Raw genomic sequence first — 19,504 nt, forward strand, 5'->3', positions numbered from 1 at the left:
TTTGCATGCAAGTGGTTTGTAAGACACTTTTTATTGCTACTTCAGATGTTCTAGTACTCTGCACTCTGGAACTAAAAACAGAAGGGTGAGCCCCAACTTAGTTTAAGATTGGACCAAGCCCTGTTAAAAGAATTAACACAGGAAAACAACGAACGCCCAGGGAAAGTGAGTTTTTACTTCATTTGTTTTCATGTTATGTTTTAATTAAGATTTTGTTTTTAAGCTGTATTTCACTCTTAGCTGCCTTGCGTGCCATTTTGGCAGAAAGGCAGGATGTAAATAAAATTTTAAAAAGTAAGTTTTGCTTATAAAATCTGATTCTCATTCCTACAAAACAGGAATGGGAAGATCTGCAGATATTTTGGATGTCAACTCCCAACTTTCCTTACCATTGGCCATGCTGGCTAGGGCTTCTGGGAGGTGAAGATCAAAGTATCTGGAGAGGCAGTGTGCCTATATATGCCAGTTGCTGGGTAACATGGGTGGGAGGGTGTAGTTGCATTGTGTCCTTGTTGTGGGTTCCTGGTCAACAGCTGGTTGGCCACTGGGTAAACAGAGTGACGGATTAGATGTGCCCTTGGTCTGATCCAGCAAGGCTTTTCTCATGTTCTATCTACTTTCTGTCTACCCCTTGCTGGTCATTCCGAAATGTCGACATGAAGAACCCCAACGGAGGGCCTTTCCTGTAGCTGCACCCACTATCTGGAAAACCCTACCTCATGCGGTTTGGGAGGTGGAAAATGTAACATCTTTTAAATACCTCCTGAAAACATATCTTTTTGCACAGGCTTTCCTTGGACTGTAACTTATTTTCATTTTATCTGCCATTTTTAACTTCTAAAGCTTTAAATTTATTCTGTTTCTTGTATTTTATGGTTTTAATTGTGAACTGCCCAGAAAGCCTTGGCTATTGGGCAGTATAATAATGCAATAAATAAATAAATATCCCACTATAAAATGTTACATAGAGGACCAATTCCAATGTAACTTTCCTCATGTTTGCCTTTGCAGGATTATTACAGCGAGTCATAGAATCAGCAGGAAATGTTAATTTGGGAATGTTGCCAAGGAATGTGGTAATTTAGAGATTAAAACTGCTTCTATGAAATTGGATTCAAATCCAATCTATGGGATTTAGGTGTTCGTTTGTTTACTTGTTTTTGGGAACAGTTGCCAGTTCAGTTCTACTAAGCATAACAGTCAGCTGTTTAAATGAGATCATTCTTTCAACAGTTTTTCCAGACCTGCTGTGCAAATAATAGATAAAGGCTCTACTGATATATCAGGTAGAATGATACTCCAGTAATCCATCCAGATCAGCATTCCTTGAAATGTAAATTTTAGAAAAAACAGACACTTAGCATTTTCACAGATGCACACAAGCTTCTTGCCAGTGGGTTCCATGCAAGGCAATTCTGCATTACAGTTAAGTTGGTCACTGCAATGCTGGAGCTTAGGCCGGCATAACTAGTTGGGATCCTATGTTCTTCTAGCAAATAACAAAAGTATAACCATAGCAGTAGGAAAATAGAGCTAACTAAGCAACAGTGATCATCATGTGATAGACCCATAGAGTCCTTATCAGTTCCATCTCTACATGGTGATGCTTTCACATAAAAGTAATGGCATTACTCTATTCTGCTTTGGTCAGATCTTGCCCGGATTAGTAACATGTCTACTAATGTTTAGCTAGTGGAAGAGATGCTTAAGAGGTGATATGGCCATCTTAAAATATTTTCTGTTGCTCCAAAATGTAGGACCTGAACCATCATGTCTAAATGACAAGAAATAGAATTTTGACTAAACGTTAGGAAGAACATCCTGATCATATGAGCTATTTGGCAGTAGAAAAAATTGCCTCAGAAGGTGGTAGACTCCCCCTTTTTAGAATTTTTAAAGTGGATGGCCACTTATAATAAAATATGTTGTATTTTATGGTTTTAATTGTTGTGAACCACCCAGAGAGCTTTGGCTATTGAGCAGTATAGAGATGTAATGAATAAATGCAATAAATAAAATTATCAGGGATGCTGTAGTAGTGGATTTCCTGAATTGGTAAGGCCTTGGACTAGGTGACCTTTGCAGCTACCTTCAACTCTATGATTCCATGTTAGCCATTTACAGTTAGAAAAAGAAAAGAAAATCCACATTTGTAAAGTTTCCTTGCTTGTTCCCCATAGTGGAAATTGACTATGCAAGTGGTTTACGAGCCTGGTTTGTCTGAAGGCATGACTGTAATTCTGTAAAAAAAAATAAAAAATAAAAAATGAAGGCCAGTATGTACAATCTTCGTATTCCATCAACAATATGTGTATATAATTTTATATATATATATATATATACACACACACTGAGGAAAACCAACTGATCACACATTGATCAATTAACTGTCTATGAATCCCCAAAGAAAAGGTAAAATATTTAAAAAGAGAGAGACGATCATTACATTGTCAAGTAAAAATATATTATAAATAAACAAATCTTAATGCATCCATGTAGATTTATAGTTTTATAGATAAATCAGAAACCCATACTTGATATTTTGAATATTGTGTGTATAGTATACAATACCACATGAAGTTACTTTGCACTCTGAGTACATCTTATGATTTGCAAATAGATTACAAAAGTTACTCCACACTTCGGAGAGCAGGCAATTAAACTTTTTTTTTTTGCAATAAACTTTGTGCCAAATTAGTTATATAAACTATTGGAACAAATGGTTACAAAATACAAACAAGACTAATAATTGTGTATGAATGAAGGGTATTTTTTTTAAATAGGTGGCTCATAATTTATGTGATGAAATGGACACTTGTGTAATTCCTGATGTCTACTGTGTAAAATGGGATTATTTGTAGAGCCCTCATTTGTATGCATTGGAAATCGTAAACGCTTAACACTTGTGCAAACAGGTTAAGCGGTTTTGTACCCACATGGGTAATAAATTTGTTACTAAATACAAAGAACCGACACAGAGGAAGCCATAACAGAGAGCAAACTTTTAACTGTTCAAACTTGTAGTCAGCCTTGAGGCTTATTTAAGTGGTATATACTTTACAATCATCATTTCACAAAAAGATTCAAAATTATGTAATGGAACCACTTCAAGTCATCTTTTCTTCTAATATATAATTATTTTTACTGTATGAAAAGTTCTAGAAATCAATCCCACTGTCATGGAGCTGGATAGAAAAATAAAAGCAGCCAACAAAACCTGAAGGTTAGAATAATATCATTTCAGCGACACATTTTTTAAACATCAGTTAAAGAATGGTTTTCTGTGTAACTCCATTTGTTCATAAATTTGAATAAAAAGAGACAAATGAGTCTGTTCGGCTATACAAGTGTAATTCTGAAATAACTCCATTGAAGTCAGTGGACTTGGACTGGTGCAATCAAGTTCATTACAGTAGTTAAACACCAATGTTAAGCCTATTTTACCCCTGCACACTAAAGAGTGCCTGTCACTAATACAATAAATCCCTAGTGTTATACCCCAGGGAAGAAAACTCTGGTCTTCATATCAGGATAAATGCAACCCAGAGTTTATCAAGAAGTGCTTGAAAATAATTTACTGTGGGACCATTTTAAAAAAAATACACCCTTTCCTTCAAAACAACTTAATGCCAGTCAAAAGAATGATTAATCATTCTGTAAAATTTTGCATTGTGCTCTTTGAAGTAGGAGTAAAGTTGTTCTAAAACAGTACTGTTCACAACAGGATGTGGGCGGCCTTTTGATTCATGTAAACATCTCTCTCTTCCATCACTCCTAATGCAATAGAACCCCTTGGTCTGGTTAAAATAAAAATTTGAAGACATGATTCTGGAAGGCAGATTAAGGAATCTTTCCACTTTTTGCAATTCGGGAAGAGGGTCCTTGATCAACGTATTTCCATCTACTATGTGAATCTGATCCAAGTGGAAATGTTTAAGCCACCTCTCCATATGAATGTCATACAGACTTCTCTGGATAGCCTTGTATTTGGTATTAAGCACTCCATTTTTAATAACAATGTCTTCAAAGAGCTGAACAGGCTTGTGGCTTTCCAGTCTATTGTAATAGACTTGGGTATAATCAGAGATAACTCTCTCTGTGGGGTCTCTTAGAATAAGCAGCAGTTTAATAGAGCTATTCATATCATGAATCCTTTCGGGAGCCTGTGGCGAGGTAAAATAGCCTGGTGTTTTCTCAATAGTTATTTGATTTTCATATGAAAATGGCATCAGGCTTCTGTACCAGTCTATTCCTTTCACATAATTCTCATCCCAGTCAAAAAAGTGAACTTCGGTAGCTGCTACTACAATGTTCGGGTGAACATCCAACATCTCAAGTAAGGCCCTGGTCCCTCCTTTACGAACTCCAATGATGATCGTCTGAGGTATTCGCCTGCTTGTTCCAGGAGGTCTCACTTGTGCTGAATAGTGTTCACTCTTATTGCTGAACAAGATGACTTGGGACTTCAGCGTCTCCATGAGAGCTCCATTCTCAACTGGAGCACCATGGGCACGAGTCAGCAAAAGGTATGCTGACACCAGTAGAAAGGCCATGTGGAGATGAAGGAATAATCAGTGCAAAATGGTATTGTGCTTGGCTGATGAAACAGTGAGCACGTTTCCTCTTGGGGAGGCAGCTGATGGAACTCTGGCCAAAGCAGCAATGGGTTTCTCAAGCATCTGGGGGTTGAAAAACAACAAGACAGTAATCAGTATCCTATTCCTTCTGTATGAAAGGTAAAGACTCACAGCTGATGCCTGACATCTCTGTAACCCTCAAACCACACAGAACTACTGAAGCTGTATGTTCACCAGAAAGTGAGATTTTTAATTGTAATTATTTTTAATTGTAAATATTGTCACTTCATGGAAAATGGGCAGCTGCCCCAAATGGACTCCCATCCCCCCTCTCTCTCACACTCACACTCACTCTCTCTCTCTCTCTCTCTCTCTCTCTCTCTCTCTCTCTCTCACACACACACACACACACACACACACTCACTCACTCACCTACAGGAATTTTCACAGGAAAAAAAATGCCATAGGTATGATCAATTACTTATTGGGAAATCAAGACTCTTAATCATGTTGAGGTGGAACTGTTCAACAAAGGCAAAATCAAAATAGTCTCTTCTTCATTTAGCAAAAGTGTTTTCTGTCAAGTGTTTGAGTGAAATCCGTCTAAAAAATCCAACATGTGTAGAGCCCTTTATTTCCTAATAATTCATGCCACCTGTGGTTCCCCACCCCTGCATACCACATATATGTATAAAGGTACATGTCATAAGTTAGTTAGCTATGTGCCTTCAAGTCACCTTCGACTTATGGTGACCCTATGAGTCAGCGACCTCCATTCGCATCTGTTATAACAACCCTATTCCGATCTTGTAACTTCATGTCTGTAACTTCCTTTCCAAACAAGAGTCAATCCATCTTTCTCTTTTCCTTCTCCCTTCTGTTTTTCCAATATGTCATAAATCAATTCATAAAAGTTGTGGCTGATAAACTGCACCTTGAGTCTCCAATTCCTGAACAATTTGAGCCTTGGCCCTGCCCCATAAAAGCAATTCCACTTTTTCAAACACATTTTCAAACATTAAAGTAGGATCATGTTAAAAGGCAATGTATAATGCGACCCTGGTTCTAGAGAGCAAGTACAGAGCAATACCAGTTTAATCCTCCCTCCACTGAAAGTGCAAAAGTGCTGGCATTACATTCCACAAAAGTTTCATGTTCAAGGTCTTGTACAGCAGCATACCTATCATCAGAAAATGTACTGACAACTTCCAAGAGGTTTTCAACCTCTTGAAAGACAGTGTGGTGTAGTGACTAGAGTGTCAGACTGAGAGTCAGGAGATCCGGGTTCTAGTCCCCACTTGGCCATGAAAGCTCACTGGGTGACTTTGGGCCAGGCACAGGCTCTCAGCCCAGCCTACCTCACAGGGTTGTTGTTGTGACAATCATGTATGCCACCTTGGGTTCCTTGGAGGAAAAAAGGTGGGATACCTTAGATCTGTTGGAGGAGCCCTTCTCCGCATCCCACCAACGCAACATATACATTATGATGGGACAAAGGAGAGGGCTTTCTCTGTGGTGGCACCCCGACTGTGGAATGCCCTCCCCTTGGAGGCCCGATTGGTGCCAACATTGATTTCATTTCGACGCAAAGTGAAAACATGGCTTTCTAACAAAGCCTTTGATGGTTAAACTCACTGGCACATTGTTTTAACTGTATCTATTGCTTTTAAATTATATATTGTTTTAACTTGGATCATGGTTTAATTTGTTTTTAACTGTATATTTATTATCTTACTAGCTGTACCCTGCCACGCGTTGCTGTGGCTCAGTCTGGTTAAATTGAAAAGAAAGAAAAGACAAAGCGGATGTTTCTAATATGTTTAATTTCACAATGCTTGTGGATATACAATATTTTTAGTTGTTCCATTGTCTGTGTAGATATAGAGATTGTCTGGTTTGCCGACTCTAGAACACGCAACATATAATTGTCCACAGCAATCTGTGTCTAGATCTAAACCGCACAATTCTAAAGATTGGCCCTGAGCTTTGTTGATGGTGATTGCAAACGCCAATCGAATTGGGAATTGCAATCTCTTAAATTGAAATGGCATATCTGTTGGAATCATAGGAATGCGAGGAATGAGGACATCTTCACCTTTGAAAGGTCCTGTCAAGATTGTTGCTTCTATGACCTATAAGAGCAAATAGGAGAGAACATGCAAATAGGAGAGGAGGCAGAGGCAGTGGATTGGCCTACTAGTTGGCAATGTCACAATGACCTATAAGAGCAAATAGGAGAGAACATGCAAATAGGAGAGAAGGCAGAGGCAGTGGATTGGCCTACTAGTTGGTGATGTCACAATGATCAGCAGGACTGGTTTTGAGGAGGCCTATTTCTTCGATTTTAAGACAAACTTTTGACCCCATATAGAACATAGTTACATAACAACGCTCGCGTATTCGAATGCAACATTGTGTCAAAATTTCAAAGCAATCGGTGAAGAACTTTCGGAGATATAACGTCTGTTTCGAACGAACATCTACATTTTTATTTATATAGATACTGTATGTTTTATCTGTACACTGCCCTGAGATTTTAGTGATATAGGGTGGGATATAAATATTTTAAATAAATAAATAAAATAAATAAACAAACAAACCTCCATGTACAGTCCCACCCCCTCTTGTGAGTGTACAAAATCTCTTAGGAGCAACAACTGCCTTGACCCCAAGCTAGTGAAAAACTAGTCCACACTTGTGAAAAATAAAAAGGTTGCTTGCAAAATAGCTGATTTCGCTGCTACCTATATTTGTGCTGCAGAAGAGTGAAAGGATACATACAGGCTGAAGAAAGAGTATAGCATGGGCTTCAGATGGTTGGATACCCATTAGATACACATCGAACACATGCAGATGTGCCCTTAAATTCTGTCTTACAATAGTTTATTCCATAGTGCCAATGTAACTTGTGCTTGGTGACTCAAAAGATGCTTGTAGACTTACAAAAACTATGTACTTAAGAACAATAAAAAAAGGCAAATCCTGGGTGAAATCCAATGATGTTTTGTCAAAGATACAGCTACTTCTGTCAGCGGAACCGGCAGGGTGGGAGGAAATCCCGTCCTGCCCTTCAGCCCCTCTGCATGCTCTCAAACTCTGATCTGGAGGTTTGGAGGAGCAGATTTTCAGTGGGGGCTTGGAGTTACTGTGACATTACAGTTGTATGAGCAGATGTTGAATTCCAATTTCCTTATGTTTACAACAACCTCTACAATTTTCTGTTTTGCAGCATGGTCTAAAGAACTCAGCTGAGAATTGGACTGTTGTTCTTTTCAAACCTACAAATTACATAAGGGTTAAAATAAGGGGGAGACAAAACAATGAAAAGGAACAGAACGCAGCCTAAAGGGAAATGAAGTAATTAGTCTGAGCTTATACAAAAGAACAGTGATAGCACTGAATAAGCGGCAGTCTTTCTGAAATCCAGATGCTACATGCTGCCTTGGAAAACCCATGATAGTGTGAAACTCTACAGTCCTATGGGCGTCCTATGCCCTGGTGGGGCAAGAGAGGGATTGAGGATCCTATATAGTTTTGAGTGGGTTACGGGAGCTCAAGTTTACATATCTGGCAAAAAATAGGATTCTTTCAGGCAAAGTGTGGTTTTGAACTCACACACCTCAACTAAAGCAAGCTGTATCAGATATATTGGCCTGCAATAATATTTGTTTTGAGCACGCTGCTGCCAAATCCTGTGGTGTTGCTGCTGAGGGCTGGCAGCAAGTTATTTACATGAAGGGAGGCAGCGTGGGATTTCTGGCGGTCATTAGGCTCACCAGGTCCGATCCCTAATGCTCCTGTGGCTTCTGGTAACCAATGAGAGGTCACCTTCCACCCCTGAACAACACCCCCAGCACAGGGTCAGAGCGAAGACAGATGGGGAAGAGCTGCGCTGCCCTCGCTTGCCCAGGAACAGTCGGGGTAAGTAAGTCCCTGACTTTTCTTCTGTGGCTCTTTGCTTTTATATTATATATCATGTTTTATACTGTTTGTCTTATACTTTGAATTGTTTTAATTTTTGTGAACCGCCCATGGAGCTTCGGCTATTGGGCGGTATAAAAATGCAATAAATAAATAAGATGTGCCCTGGAGTGGTTCCAAATCAGTGGTTGTGCAGATTTGGAGCCACACTGGGGCAAAGACGACATTAAGGCCTTAGCTAGACCTACCTTTTATTCCACGACGGAGGAGGGAAGATCCCATGATGTGATTATCGCGAGATCCCTCCTCCGTTTACACGTGAGGCGCAGCGACCTCAGGAGGAGAGGCGTCGCACCCGCCAGTTTTTTAAAGCAGCAGGAGCACATGAGTGCTCGAGCGCCAAAAGGTAGGTGTTTTAAAAAAAATAATTTAATTTCCCTGCTCCCTCCACGCGGAAAAAACAGGCCCAAAGTGTAGGGGTCTATCCCGGGGCAAGGGAGGGATGATCCCACCCTGATCCCAGGATCCCCTGTGTGTCATGTGGACGGGCAGGGACGATCTTGGGGTTCGCCCTGGGATAAAGCCCCGTCTAGCTAAGGCCTAAGACAGCCCCCAGACAAACAGACGAAACACTGGGAAAACCCCCAAATTTTGAACGGTTTGCAAAATTTAACAACTTTAAGAGCATTCCCATATTATACATAAGCAAGAATCCAGAGATTTTTAGGTGCACCAAAGAGGTTGGGCATACACAGTGGGATTCATGACCCTGTGATCTCCACACCATATGATCTCCACAGCATATCACAAACTGTTTTTGATAGACTCCTTAGTTTTAAAATGTATTTTTTGTGTGGCATGATGGTGGAAGACTGCTCTTCAAGCTTAACGTTCTGCTTGGAATGGGAAAAAAAAACCCTAGATGTGCTGTTCTTTGGATCCCTTCAGAGTTTGCAATTACTGTAACAACACAGTTTATCATTCAAACTGATCTTGAGCATCTGAGCCCTTTTACAGATTTATTGGTTTCCTACTAAATGCATTAAATAACAGACATATCTGGATGGTGTTTTATGGTTTTGTACAGTTCGAATGTTCACCAATTTTTCATTACCTACCATGCTGGAATCCCAGGGGAATTCTTTCCATCCCTCGTCTTGTGATTTTGATTTGCAATGTAAGAACAAAGTTACCAGCACCTTGAACTGTCAAGACAACACTCCTTAGGAGATTTAGCTGTGTTCCATTGTTCATTTCTCCTATTATTTTCAACCTCTGTGATCATTAGAGTTAACATTGCAAGTGAAGTTCAATGGATCTAGGCCCCCCAGGAGGATAGAACTGTCTTCAGTGTTGCAAGTTGGTAGTTTTTAGAAGTTTCTCCATGTGGTAGGTCACAGGCTCAGAGAATAAGACCCACACAAAATGTCAACACAAAGAATCCCTCATCTGTTATTTTGGGAAGGTTACATTTTCAATTTCAGTAGGTCAGTTTGAGACTGTAGCTCTGCTGAAGGTGTGAAGTAAAATGATAAAATAGCAAGAGGTAAAAGCTAACTTGGTTTCAACCACCTGAACAATAGCCCATAGATAATGCCAGCCTGTCAAGCAGTGAATCTTTTGACTGTGCAGCTTGAAAATTTGTAATTTATGTAAAACTGAAATACATGTCTTTGAAATGGAAATAAATGCTCTCTCTCTCTCTCTCTCTCTCTCTCTCTCTCTGTGTGTGTTTAAATGAAAAAATTCCAAAGGATGAGGAAAATGCCACTGAAAACAATGTTCAATGATTTTACTTTAAGTGTAAACAAGATCTAATCTCAGATTGATTCACAGTCTCCTAATTAAGACAATGGAAAGACAAATCAGTACACATGGGAAAACATTTCCCTTTCAAAATCATTCTTATTCAGAGTAAATATTCTCACTGCAATAAGGCATATTTTACTTCCACTCCACAGGCTTTAACACACATTTTAGAAACATTCAAATTATTATTTACTCATCATCATTGTGAATGTTAACACAAAATGTTGACCCATCATCACATAAGAAATGCTGACTTGCAAGCATTGGCTGTAAATGCATTGCTTTTTAAAAATAGTTTTGAGCGTTTCTTGAGGTTTCCTTCATGTGCACCCAGAGCCCTGTGAGTCCTCCTTGCTCAGGGCCCTTCTCTACATGAGGCTTTTATTGTGTACCTGTGATTGGTCACTCATGGGAGTTTGTGGGTCCTTTACACAACATCATTAACCTCTAGGGCCTTTCCTATGCTTTATAACCTTTATCCTGAGTTTTTTCTTAATGGGTAAAATTTTCTTTGTATAGCACTCCAATGGCTCCATGTAATTGTGCAATTCCGCTACATCATAAGTATATCACATTGCCATCTAGTGGCTGTATAATGAAACATATACAAGTCGAAGAGAAAGAAATTCCTGGAGGCAAAGGCTATCAGTGGCTACTAGCCCTGATGGTTGTGTGCTATCTCCAGTATTCGAGGCAGTAAGCCTGTGTGCACCAGTTGCTGGGAGAACATGGGTGGGAGGGTGCTGTTGCGCCATGTCCTGCTTGTTCATCCCTGGCCGATAGCTGGTTGGCCACTGTGTGAACAGAGTGCTGGACTAGATGGACCCTTGGTCTGATCCAGCAGGGCACTTCTTATGTTCTTAAACCCACCCACCCACCCCAAAAAAGCACACGTAAGGACATGTAAGAGCCAATCTTAATCCCGCAAAGAATCCAGAAGCACAAGTCCCAGTAAAGGTATGTGATAAAAGCCTGGTGTAGAGAAGCTCCAGGTGCTGCAATGTCATGACGTTATGGCACGTTTTGTGAGTACCAGAGACAGGCAGATGACAGCAATTATGAGTGTCTTTCTCACCCAGTGGAGGCTGGTGGATCTAATTTTGGTGGGGTTGTAAATTTATTCTGGGTTTCAGTCAGAACCAGCCAGAACTCTAAAAGAGCAATCCAAGGTGCTGAATCCAATTTGGGTTCTGTGTCAAACTGTGAAACCCAGAATGGATTCACAGCCCCACTGAAATTGGAGCCACCAGACTCCACTGCTCTCACCCAGTTGTTCCACTGCCTCCTGGCATTATTCAGGTAACAAAAGACCCACACAGCTGTCCCCAAAACATGGCACTGATATTCATATTCACACTCACATTCACACATTACACAAGAGTGAAGATTTGCACTCCAGAGGTGCAATTTGTTTAAATTTGTAATTTTTCATTGCTGTTGTTTTTATCTGGTTGAGCTTTTATATTGTATTTTATATTATGGTTTTATACTGTTGTTTTATACTTTGAATGGTTTTAATTTTTGTGAACCGCCCAGAGAGCTCCGGCTATTGGGCGGTATAGAAATGCAATAAATAAATAAATAAATAATTTTTTAAAGAATATACACAGAAATTCAGGCAGCAACCCAGAATGTAAGTGTTATGCATGAAGGCCAAGTATGTTCCTACTCAGCCTATGCACCAAAATACCTCAAATGTATAGTTGTCAAGATTTAATGGTATAGATGCTGTCAAATATCAAGTGGCCAGAACATATTTCCACAGCAATAGTAAAATATAAACAAAAGAATTAGCAACATGTCGAAGAAGGATTTTCTTTCCTCCTGTCTGCCTTAAGCTTAAGATGTATCTAAATAAAAATATGAGTCTTAATCCCTCTCATGGGTATTGAGTGGCCAGGAACATGTCACCTCACTGTGCAATTCATTCTATTTCCATTCCTTAGCTCTCCTGTGTTGCATCATCATAGGAAAGCATATCTGCATGCTACTAGTGCTTCCAGGTAGAGACCTCCTAGGGTTCCTAATTAAAGCTGTGCATTGCCTCGGACCGAACCCCTGAATCTGAGCTGAGGCCAGACCAAGGCACTCCAAGGAGAAGCAGATCGGGTCTGAAGTGCTTCAGGGTGTCTTGGACTGATGGTGGGTCGCTCCCCCTGGCCACCCAGGGGGAAAACTGGTGGAAGGCTGACCGTGAGCCCATTGGACTCCCCCCCACTCCCCCCTGAAACCCATAGCCACTCCCCTGCACACCCACAGGACTTACCTTTGCTGTCTGTCTTCCTCCTCCATTAGAGTCAAGATTGAAAAGTATTATTTATTTATTTATTACATTTCTATACCGCCCAATTGGGGGGGGGGGCTTTGATGTTTTCATAGATCTATGGTCGCAAACTCTGGCAGCTGTAAAGCGCTATTTCCACAATTTACAGATGTAGATCTATGAAAACTATCGAACCCTCATTTTACTTTTAAATCGCAGCTCTAACGGAGAAGTATGAATGGCAAAGTTAAGTCCTACGGGCTTGGGGTGGAAGCAGGGAGCCCAATGGACTCTCAGTATTGCGCCTGCAAGTGCTGACTTGCTCTGTGTGTGTGTGTGGGGGGGGGATCAGCCCAGCCCCTAAGCACCCCGAGTCTCGCAAAACAGCCTCCAAGCCAAGTTGAAGTGGCTGTGCACAGCCCTACTCCTAATGGTAAGGCATTATGCAGCTATTTCCATCTTATTTCCTTAATAGATTTTCTGGAAGAAGTGGTGGAAAAACATGGGACAGTTACAAGTGGAAGAAGCCAATGCCTGGACTACCCCCACAATAAAATGTGGCAGCGCAATGACACCATGAAAGCCTTTTCTGAAAGCACCTTTGTCGTCACATTCATGGCAAAGCAGACAGCCAAGACATTACACTTTACTCTTTATCTGCCTTTTTTTTTAATGCCAAGTGAATTCTGAACCGAAATATATTATGCACATATTTGCAGAACTGATTCTGTTTCCCATATCAGAACGAGATGTATTCAGAGTGTTGTTCTCATTCACTGACCACTGAGAATTCCTGCTCAGCTCTTTATTCCAGTTCACATTTTCAGGTTACACTAGCCACACATTTTCAAGCAAACATTAAGAGCTACACACTTGCTTATTTCACATTAAATTAAGATTTCCAATATGACTTGTGCTTGAGCAGGCTAACCATGGAAGTATGGAATACATATTGCCCGTGCTACAGAGGACTCCAGCAAGTTTGCAGACTCATTGATTATTCTATATAGCAGAAGTTTCTGTCAAAATAAAACATTACCTAGGAATACATTGCAACAGATAATCGGATTCAGAATGCATTATAGAACTGAAGCCTAAATGCATCAAAATTGCCTTTGGGAGCAATTCCATCGGAACAACATTCCAGATTCAGCCTAAGAGAATTGATTGATTTTGATGAAGCTTGGGATGTTAGTTCCTGTGGTTATGCTATAATTGATACATAAACCTAAAGAGGGTTTAAACTAGATGTAAAGTAGGTAATTGGGATATGTTGTCTAAATAATATTTGTATTTCGCCATCTTTGTGGAATTAAATGCACAGTTTTAAAAGACAATATGAATGACTTTGGATATGGAAAGCAATGGATTTGAAATTGCAACACTGCATTTCCCTATCTCACTGAACATTTGTAATAGCTTCATGGTGCATAATTAAAAAAAATAGTTCTGTCTCTTTCTCCCCAACTCCCCGAATACAGCATCCAAATTATAGCATCTTATTACATGTTATGTTTTTTCTATTATTTGTTAACATTATTGCTTAGTTACAAAATGGTATGGTATGCATTAGACAAATAGAAAAAAAAAGCAATGCTTATTAGGAAAGTGAAGCTCCTGAATAAATTGCAAGATATTTTAACACCAGACAAAAAAGTTTATGAACCAACCACGGAACTTCAGCTATAAAAATGCAATAAATAAATAAAATAAATAAATAAACAATAAATAAATAAAATTTGAGTCACAATGTTTAAAAGAATGAGTTCTAAGAAGTGATCATAAGAAATTACTGTAGATAAGAAGAGCTGCATCTGTGTTTAAACTGGTATTCTGAAAGACATTGCTTTGAGACATCTCATACTGTCTCAGATCAAGGTTTATGGGCCTCTGATAAACATTTATATCTAATACATTTTTTTCTGTGCGAGAATCTTTATTAATGATATTCACTTCATCATGAGATAAGTGAATATTTACCAACGTGGCCAAACAACCTAGCACAGAGTATGCATATCATGGAGGAAAGATGAGAAGTGAAGGTTTCTGGCTAGCATCACTAAAGCTTGGTTTGCCTTTGTTTAATAAGAGTGGGGAAATAAATGCAGAATATTAGCTGTGCTTTCCACAAGTTTTCACTCCAGAATCCAGAGATTTATTTTGAAAAATCCATGGAATATCACTGAAGCCAGAATGATGTGTCAACACTTATCCGAAGCAGCAATGACTAAGAAGTGCCTGAACCAGTCTCTCTCTAACTTCCAATGGCACACAGCAAGTCTCTTTTTAAAAAATATTCAAAAGCAGTCTGTCATATGGCACAGAGGCAATGGTGCAGTTAAGGCTAGAGCCTGGGGCCAAAGTTCAGGGAAACCACAAATGACCATCCAGACAGCAGCAGACGAAAAGGTCAGCAGAAGGAAACTCCATTTTATCTCTGTAATCATGATGGTGCAAAAATACACATACCCAGAGTATTTGTATTTAAATAAGTGTGGCAAACAGTTTTGTTATTGTACTACAACATACCAGGAATATAGAAGCAGTTGTAAAGCGTGGAATGGCACTTGGGAGTTGAGGGCAAAGAGAAATGTTAGTTGTGTGCTTCACAATGGAAGTAATACACAAGGCTGTCAACCCATCTCCCCCAATTAAACCATTAAGTTTTTTTTCTGTCTAAATATGCTCAGCATATTTAGACAGACAATTCTAAAATTATCTAGCTGCACCATTGCATGGGGGCTATGTGTCAGCTGTTCAAATAAAAAAAGAAAGCTCCAAATCTCCCACATGTGTAGTTCTTTGGAACCCAGCTAAGGACTCTTCAAAGATGTTGATGTATTTTATCTTTAAAAAAAAGAGAGGTAAGGACTTAAAGCTTGGAAACACACAGGGCACAATCACAGAGAAAGTTAAAAGGTAAACTCAAGCACTAAAAGTCTGCAGTTACTTCGTTGATGCTTGTGTTAATGAGGCAGCATTTTCATTTGCATTAAGAACTCAAAGTCACCAACCTCAAGGAACAAAAAGGAAAGCCAGCTACTTGGTGGTTACAGATATGAGTTGCAAAAGCAATTGCAATTGGCTCCAGGCTTCCTTCTTTCCAGGTACACAGACTAGAATAGATTAAAAAGTAATGCTACGGAAGGTTAGCATAAACTATAAGTACATTAAATGGTTGGCAGGTGATGTTTCTAGATAGGCATTTTAAAAAGATTTATTTTTCCTAAGGCTAGAATTACATTTTTCTAATTCCTATTTCTGATAACTTTAGGTAGAAAATTCCATGATGAAAGTATGGCTGTGAGGGTTTTTCCCTCATTTTCTCTGCCACCCCTCCTGAAATGCATGCACATACACACCCACAGAATTGTGTACCAAATTCATAAGCATAAGTGAGGTGCTTGTACATCTTTCAATCTTTATTTATGCTTTCCAACCAAATTACCAGAACAAATTATCACTGTAGCATTTTAAAAGTGAGATCTCCCATGTACAGGTCATACTCTTGTAAAACTAAATTGGCTTAATGAGATTAATTCCTCCAAACGATGTCAGTTTCAAAACATGCACCTTACTGTTCTAATAGTGGTACAGAGCTACTGCTAATGACTTTCTGCTAGTGTAAAGCAATGCTAGTGCAACGTCATTAGTGTACAAAGGGACAAAGCAGTGATTTGCCACAGAAGGCTGCCTCCCCTTTGCACAAGAAAACAATAATGATGGTGTACTAGTGTTGTTTTATGCTAGTGCAACATCAATAGCGCTTGCATTTTTCCATCGTTGGATGCTACCCAATAAAGGCGCAAATGTTTTGGGTGCTGCCTGATGCAATGTTATGACCGGGTTTGCACATTGCAAATAATGATGATGTTGATAACCTAGCACCTGCCTTCTACTGGGAGAAATATGCTAGTTCCAGAGCTACTCACTGCAAATAAATTTTGTAGAATGGACTGTTGACAAGTGGACAATTCAATACATTCTCAAAAACAAGGTTTTTGAATTCCCAGAAACATGGGATTTTAAACTTTGGCAGAAACGGACAATGCTGCTGAAAATCCTCCATTTAAAAATAGAAGGTGTTTCACATGTGAAACAATTTTAAATAATGTATTTCCTAGTAAAAGCAGACAAAAACATCCAGGAAAAAGAAAAGGCCAAAGAGCTGATAATAATTTTAAAAGCATAAATAGACATGATCCATTTATTCCTGAGGTCCGAGGAAAGCATCCCAGGGACCATAGAATTCTTTGGAGGAGTCGTTCCCCCGGCCCACCAAGGCTGCAGACCTTGGATGGGGGACTCCGATATCTGACACCCACCCACCCGCTTCAGTAGAAAGAACTGCAACAGCTGCTTTCCAAAGTGGCAAAAGAAACTTCGGGGAGGTCTAAAAGGGAATGTGCTGGTGGGCAGGGAAGTGAAGGAAGGACACCAAGAATCCTATGGCTTCCCCAGCCTCTAGCCATGACCCAGCAGACTGCCTCCTTTAGACTGGATCAGAGTCCCATCTAGAGTAAAAACACAGGAGCAGGCACACTGAGACACAAAAACCACTTCTGTCAGTCTTCTTGCCCTGCTGGAAGGCACTGGATCCACAGAACCCTCCCAGTTCAGAGGCTTCCATCTAATATGCACACTACATATTTTCAGTTTGAGGAACAGAATTCACCAGATAATTAACAATTGGTAAGATAAAATATATAGAAATATTTCCAGGTGATTTAATGACATCAATACATTTGTTTCTCTTACAAAGGTGCTATAGTGTCTTATCATGAACTAATGTGAAACATTTCATTTCAGGTGGCAGATTCTAAAGGAGGGGCCATTTTTCTGCCACCCACCTGATCTTGACTGTGATTAAAAATGAACTCCAGTCTGTGGGCATGGCTACACCTCCTGGCGTTCCGGGAAAGAGGCAGGAGGATCTCACGATATTCTGATTATGAGATCCTCCCCTTTGGACAGATGGTGTGCACAACATTCTGGGAGGAACGAGGGATGTTACGTCCACCATTTTCTTTCTTTTTTTGTTTTTACTGAAGATGAGCACATGTGAGCTCCAACGAAAAGGTCACTGGTATTTTTTTTTTTAAAAAAAAAATCGATCCCACTTCTCCACCCTCAATGGGCACAGTGTGCCTGAAGAGCTCCGTGCTGGGTTCCCACCTCCTCATGTTTACTTGCGAGGAGGCGAGACGATGCTGGGACAGCCGCCCACACTTCCTGCGGTCTCAGTACGATCCCGAGACTGTGGGAAAAATCGGGCTAAAAGCTATCCCGGGGAAATTGAGGGATCATCCCTCCCTGCCGATCCCCTGTGCATCATGTGGATGCACAGGGATGATCTCGGGACTGTAAGGAAGGAGTTAAGTGTACAAAGAATTGCTGTTTTTAAGAATATTTATTCATTGTCTATTGTCTGTTATAGAATTGCAGAAGTACCGCTTATCTCTCCACCTGGCCGTGGGCGTGAGGCCATCTCCTGGCTCCGTCAAGGCGAGAGAAGTGGCCTTGGGGCAATTTGCATCTGTGAAGGGAAAAAATGGCCCATCCGGAGGGAGGGGGGAGTAGAGTAGCTGAGTGGCCATAAAAAGTCTACCAAACGTGGGGCCTGGCGCCTGAGCTGAAGGACACCTGGCTGGGGAAGTATATTCTGTAACAATGTTTTAGTATTGCTGGTATTGGGGTTCAGGGTATTATTTCTGTATCAATTTTAGTAGCTAATCTGATGTGATGCTTGCCTCTTACCCTTCCAATTTCAATAAAGGATTGGGCCTAACCCTTTCAATTTGAGAGCTGTGTGCTTTATTCCAAGATCTGTGCAAAATCCAGTGGACAGCCGGTTTGGCTGAGTGTGGTTTCCCTTACAGGGACGATCCCTGGGATAAGGAAAGGTCTAGACATGCCCTGTGTGTGATGGGAAAATTATTTTGACTACTGTCAAGCTGCAAAAATGCCTAAATTTGGCACATTAATGCAATGTCCACTAGTAATATTGTGTATACCAGGGTTCCTCAACCTGGCGCTGTCCAATGTTTTGGAATTCAACTCTCATCAGTTCCAGCCAGTATGGCCATTGGTTGGGAATTATGGGACTTGCAATCCAACATATTTGGAAGGCATCAGGTTAGGGAACGCTGTACCAACTGGGAGTCCTTCTAGTATAAAGAGAAAGCAACTTTAGAGAACCTGTGCAAGACGCCCAGTTCTGCTGCTAGCAAGTTATTATTATTATTATTATTATTATTATTATTATTTATTTATTTATTTATATAGCACCATCAATGTACATGGTTCTGTACAGAGTAAAACAGTAAATAGCAAGACCCTGCCGCATAGGTTTGTCTGACTTCCTTCCTCATTGTTTGCTAATGTTTTTTTCCTGTCACATATAATAATAATAATAATAATAATAATAATAATAATAATAATAATAATAATAATAATAGTTACCCGCCTCTCCCTCCGGATTGAGGCAGGGCACAACACAAATGCAACATCATGCAATTAATTAAAACATTTTAAACCAATACATCACTAAAAGCAGCACATCATTAAAAGGCAAATTTAAAATTCAAGTGGGTACGCCTGCCAGAAGAGATCAGTCATTATGGCTTTCTTAAATTCTGGAAGACTATTAAGTTGACGGATCTCTCCTGGCAAGCCATTCCACAAATTGGGAGCTGCAGAAGAAAAGGTCCTCTGGATAACAGTTGTCAGCCTTGTTTTTATTGGTTGAAGTAAATTCTTCCCAGAGGACCTGAGTGTGCGGGGTGGATTGTACAGGAGAAGGCGATCCTGCAGGTAGCCTGGATCCAAACCATGTAGGGCTTTAAAGGTGATAACCAACACTTTATACTTCACCCGGAAACTAATTGGCAGCCAGTGAAGAGGTTCTAAAACTAGTGTCAAAGATAGTGTCAAA

At 40.1% G+C, this 19,504-nt stretch overlaps 1 protein-coding gene across 1 annotated transcript in view; it reads right to left on the minus strand.

Annotated features, from left to right (window-relative positions):
- Nucleotides 1-3,623: 3,623 nt before the first annotated feature.
- Nucleotides 3,624-19,504, minus strand: part of LOC134402240 (heparan sulfate glucosamine 3-O-sulfotransferase 1-like) — a 38,237-nt gene continuing 22,356 nt past the window's right edge. The window contains exon 2 of the mRNA XM_063131605.1: nucleotides 3,624-4,679. Within this exon, the coding sequence (XP_062987675.1) occupies nucleotides 3,624-4,553 (930 nt within the window). The 5' untranslated portion in view covers nucleotides 4,554-4,679. The remainder of the gene's footprint in view (nucleotides 4,680-19,504) is intronic.

Source organism: Elgaria multicarinata, chromosome 8 (assembly GCF_023053635.1).
Source record: "Elgaria multicarinata webbii isolate HBS135686 ecotype San Diego chromosome 8, rElgMul1.1.pri, whole genome shotgun sequence".
In the NCBI taxonomy this organism is placed as follows: Eukaryota; Metazoa; Chordata; class Lepidosauria; order Squamata; family Anguidae; genus Elgaria; species Elgaria multicarinata.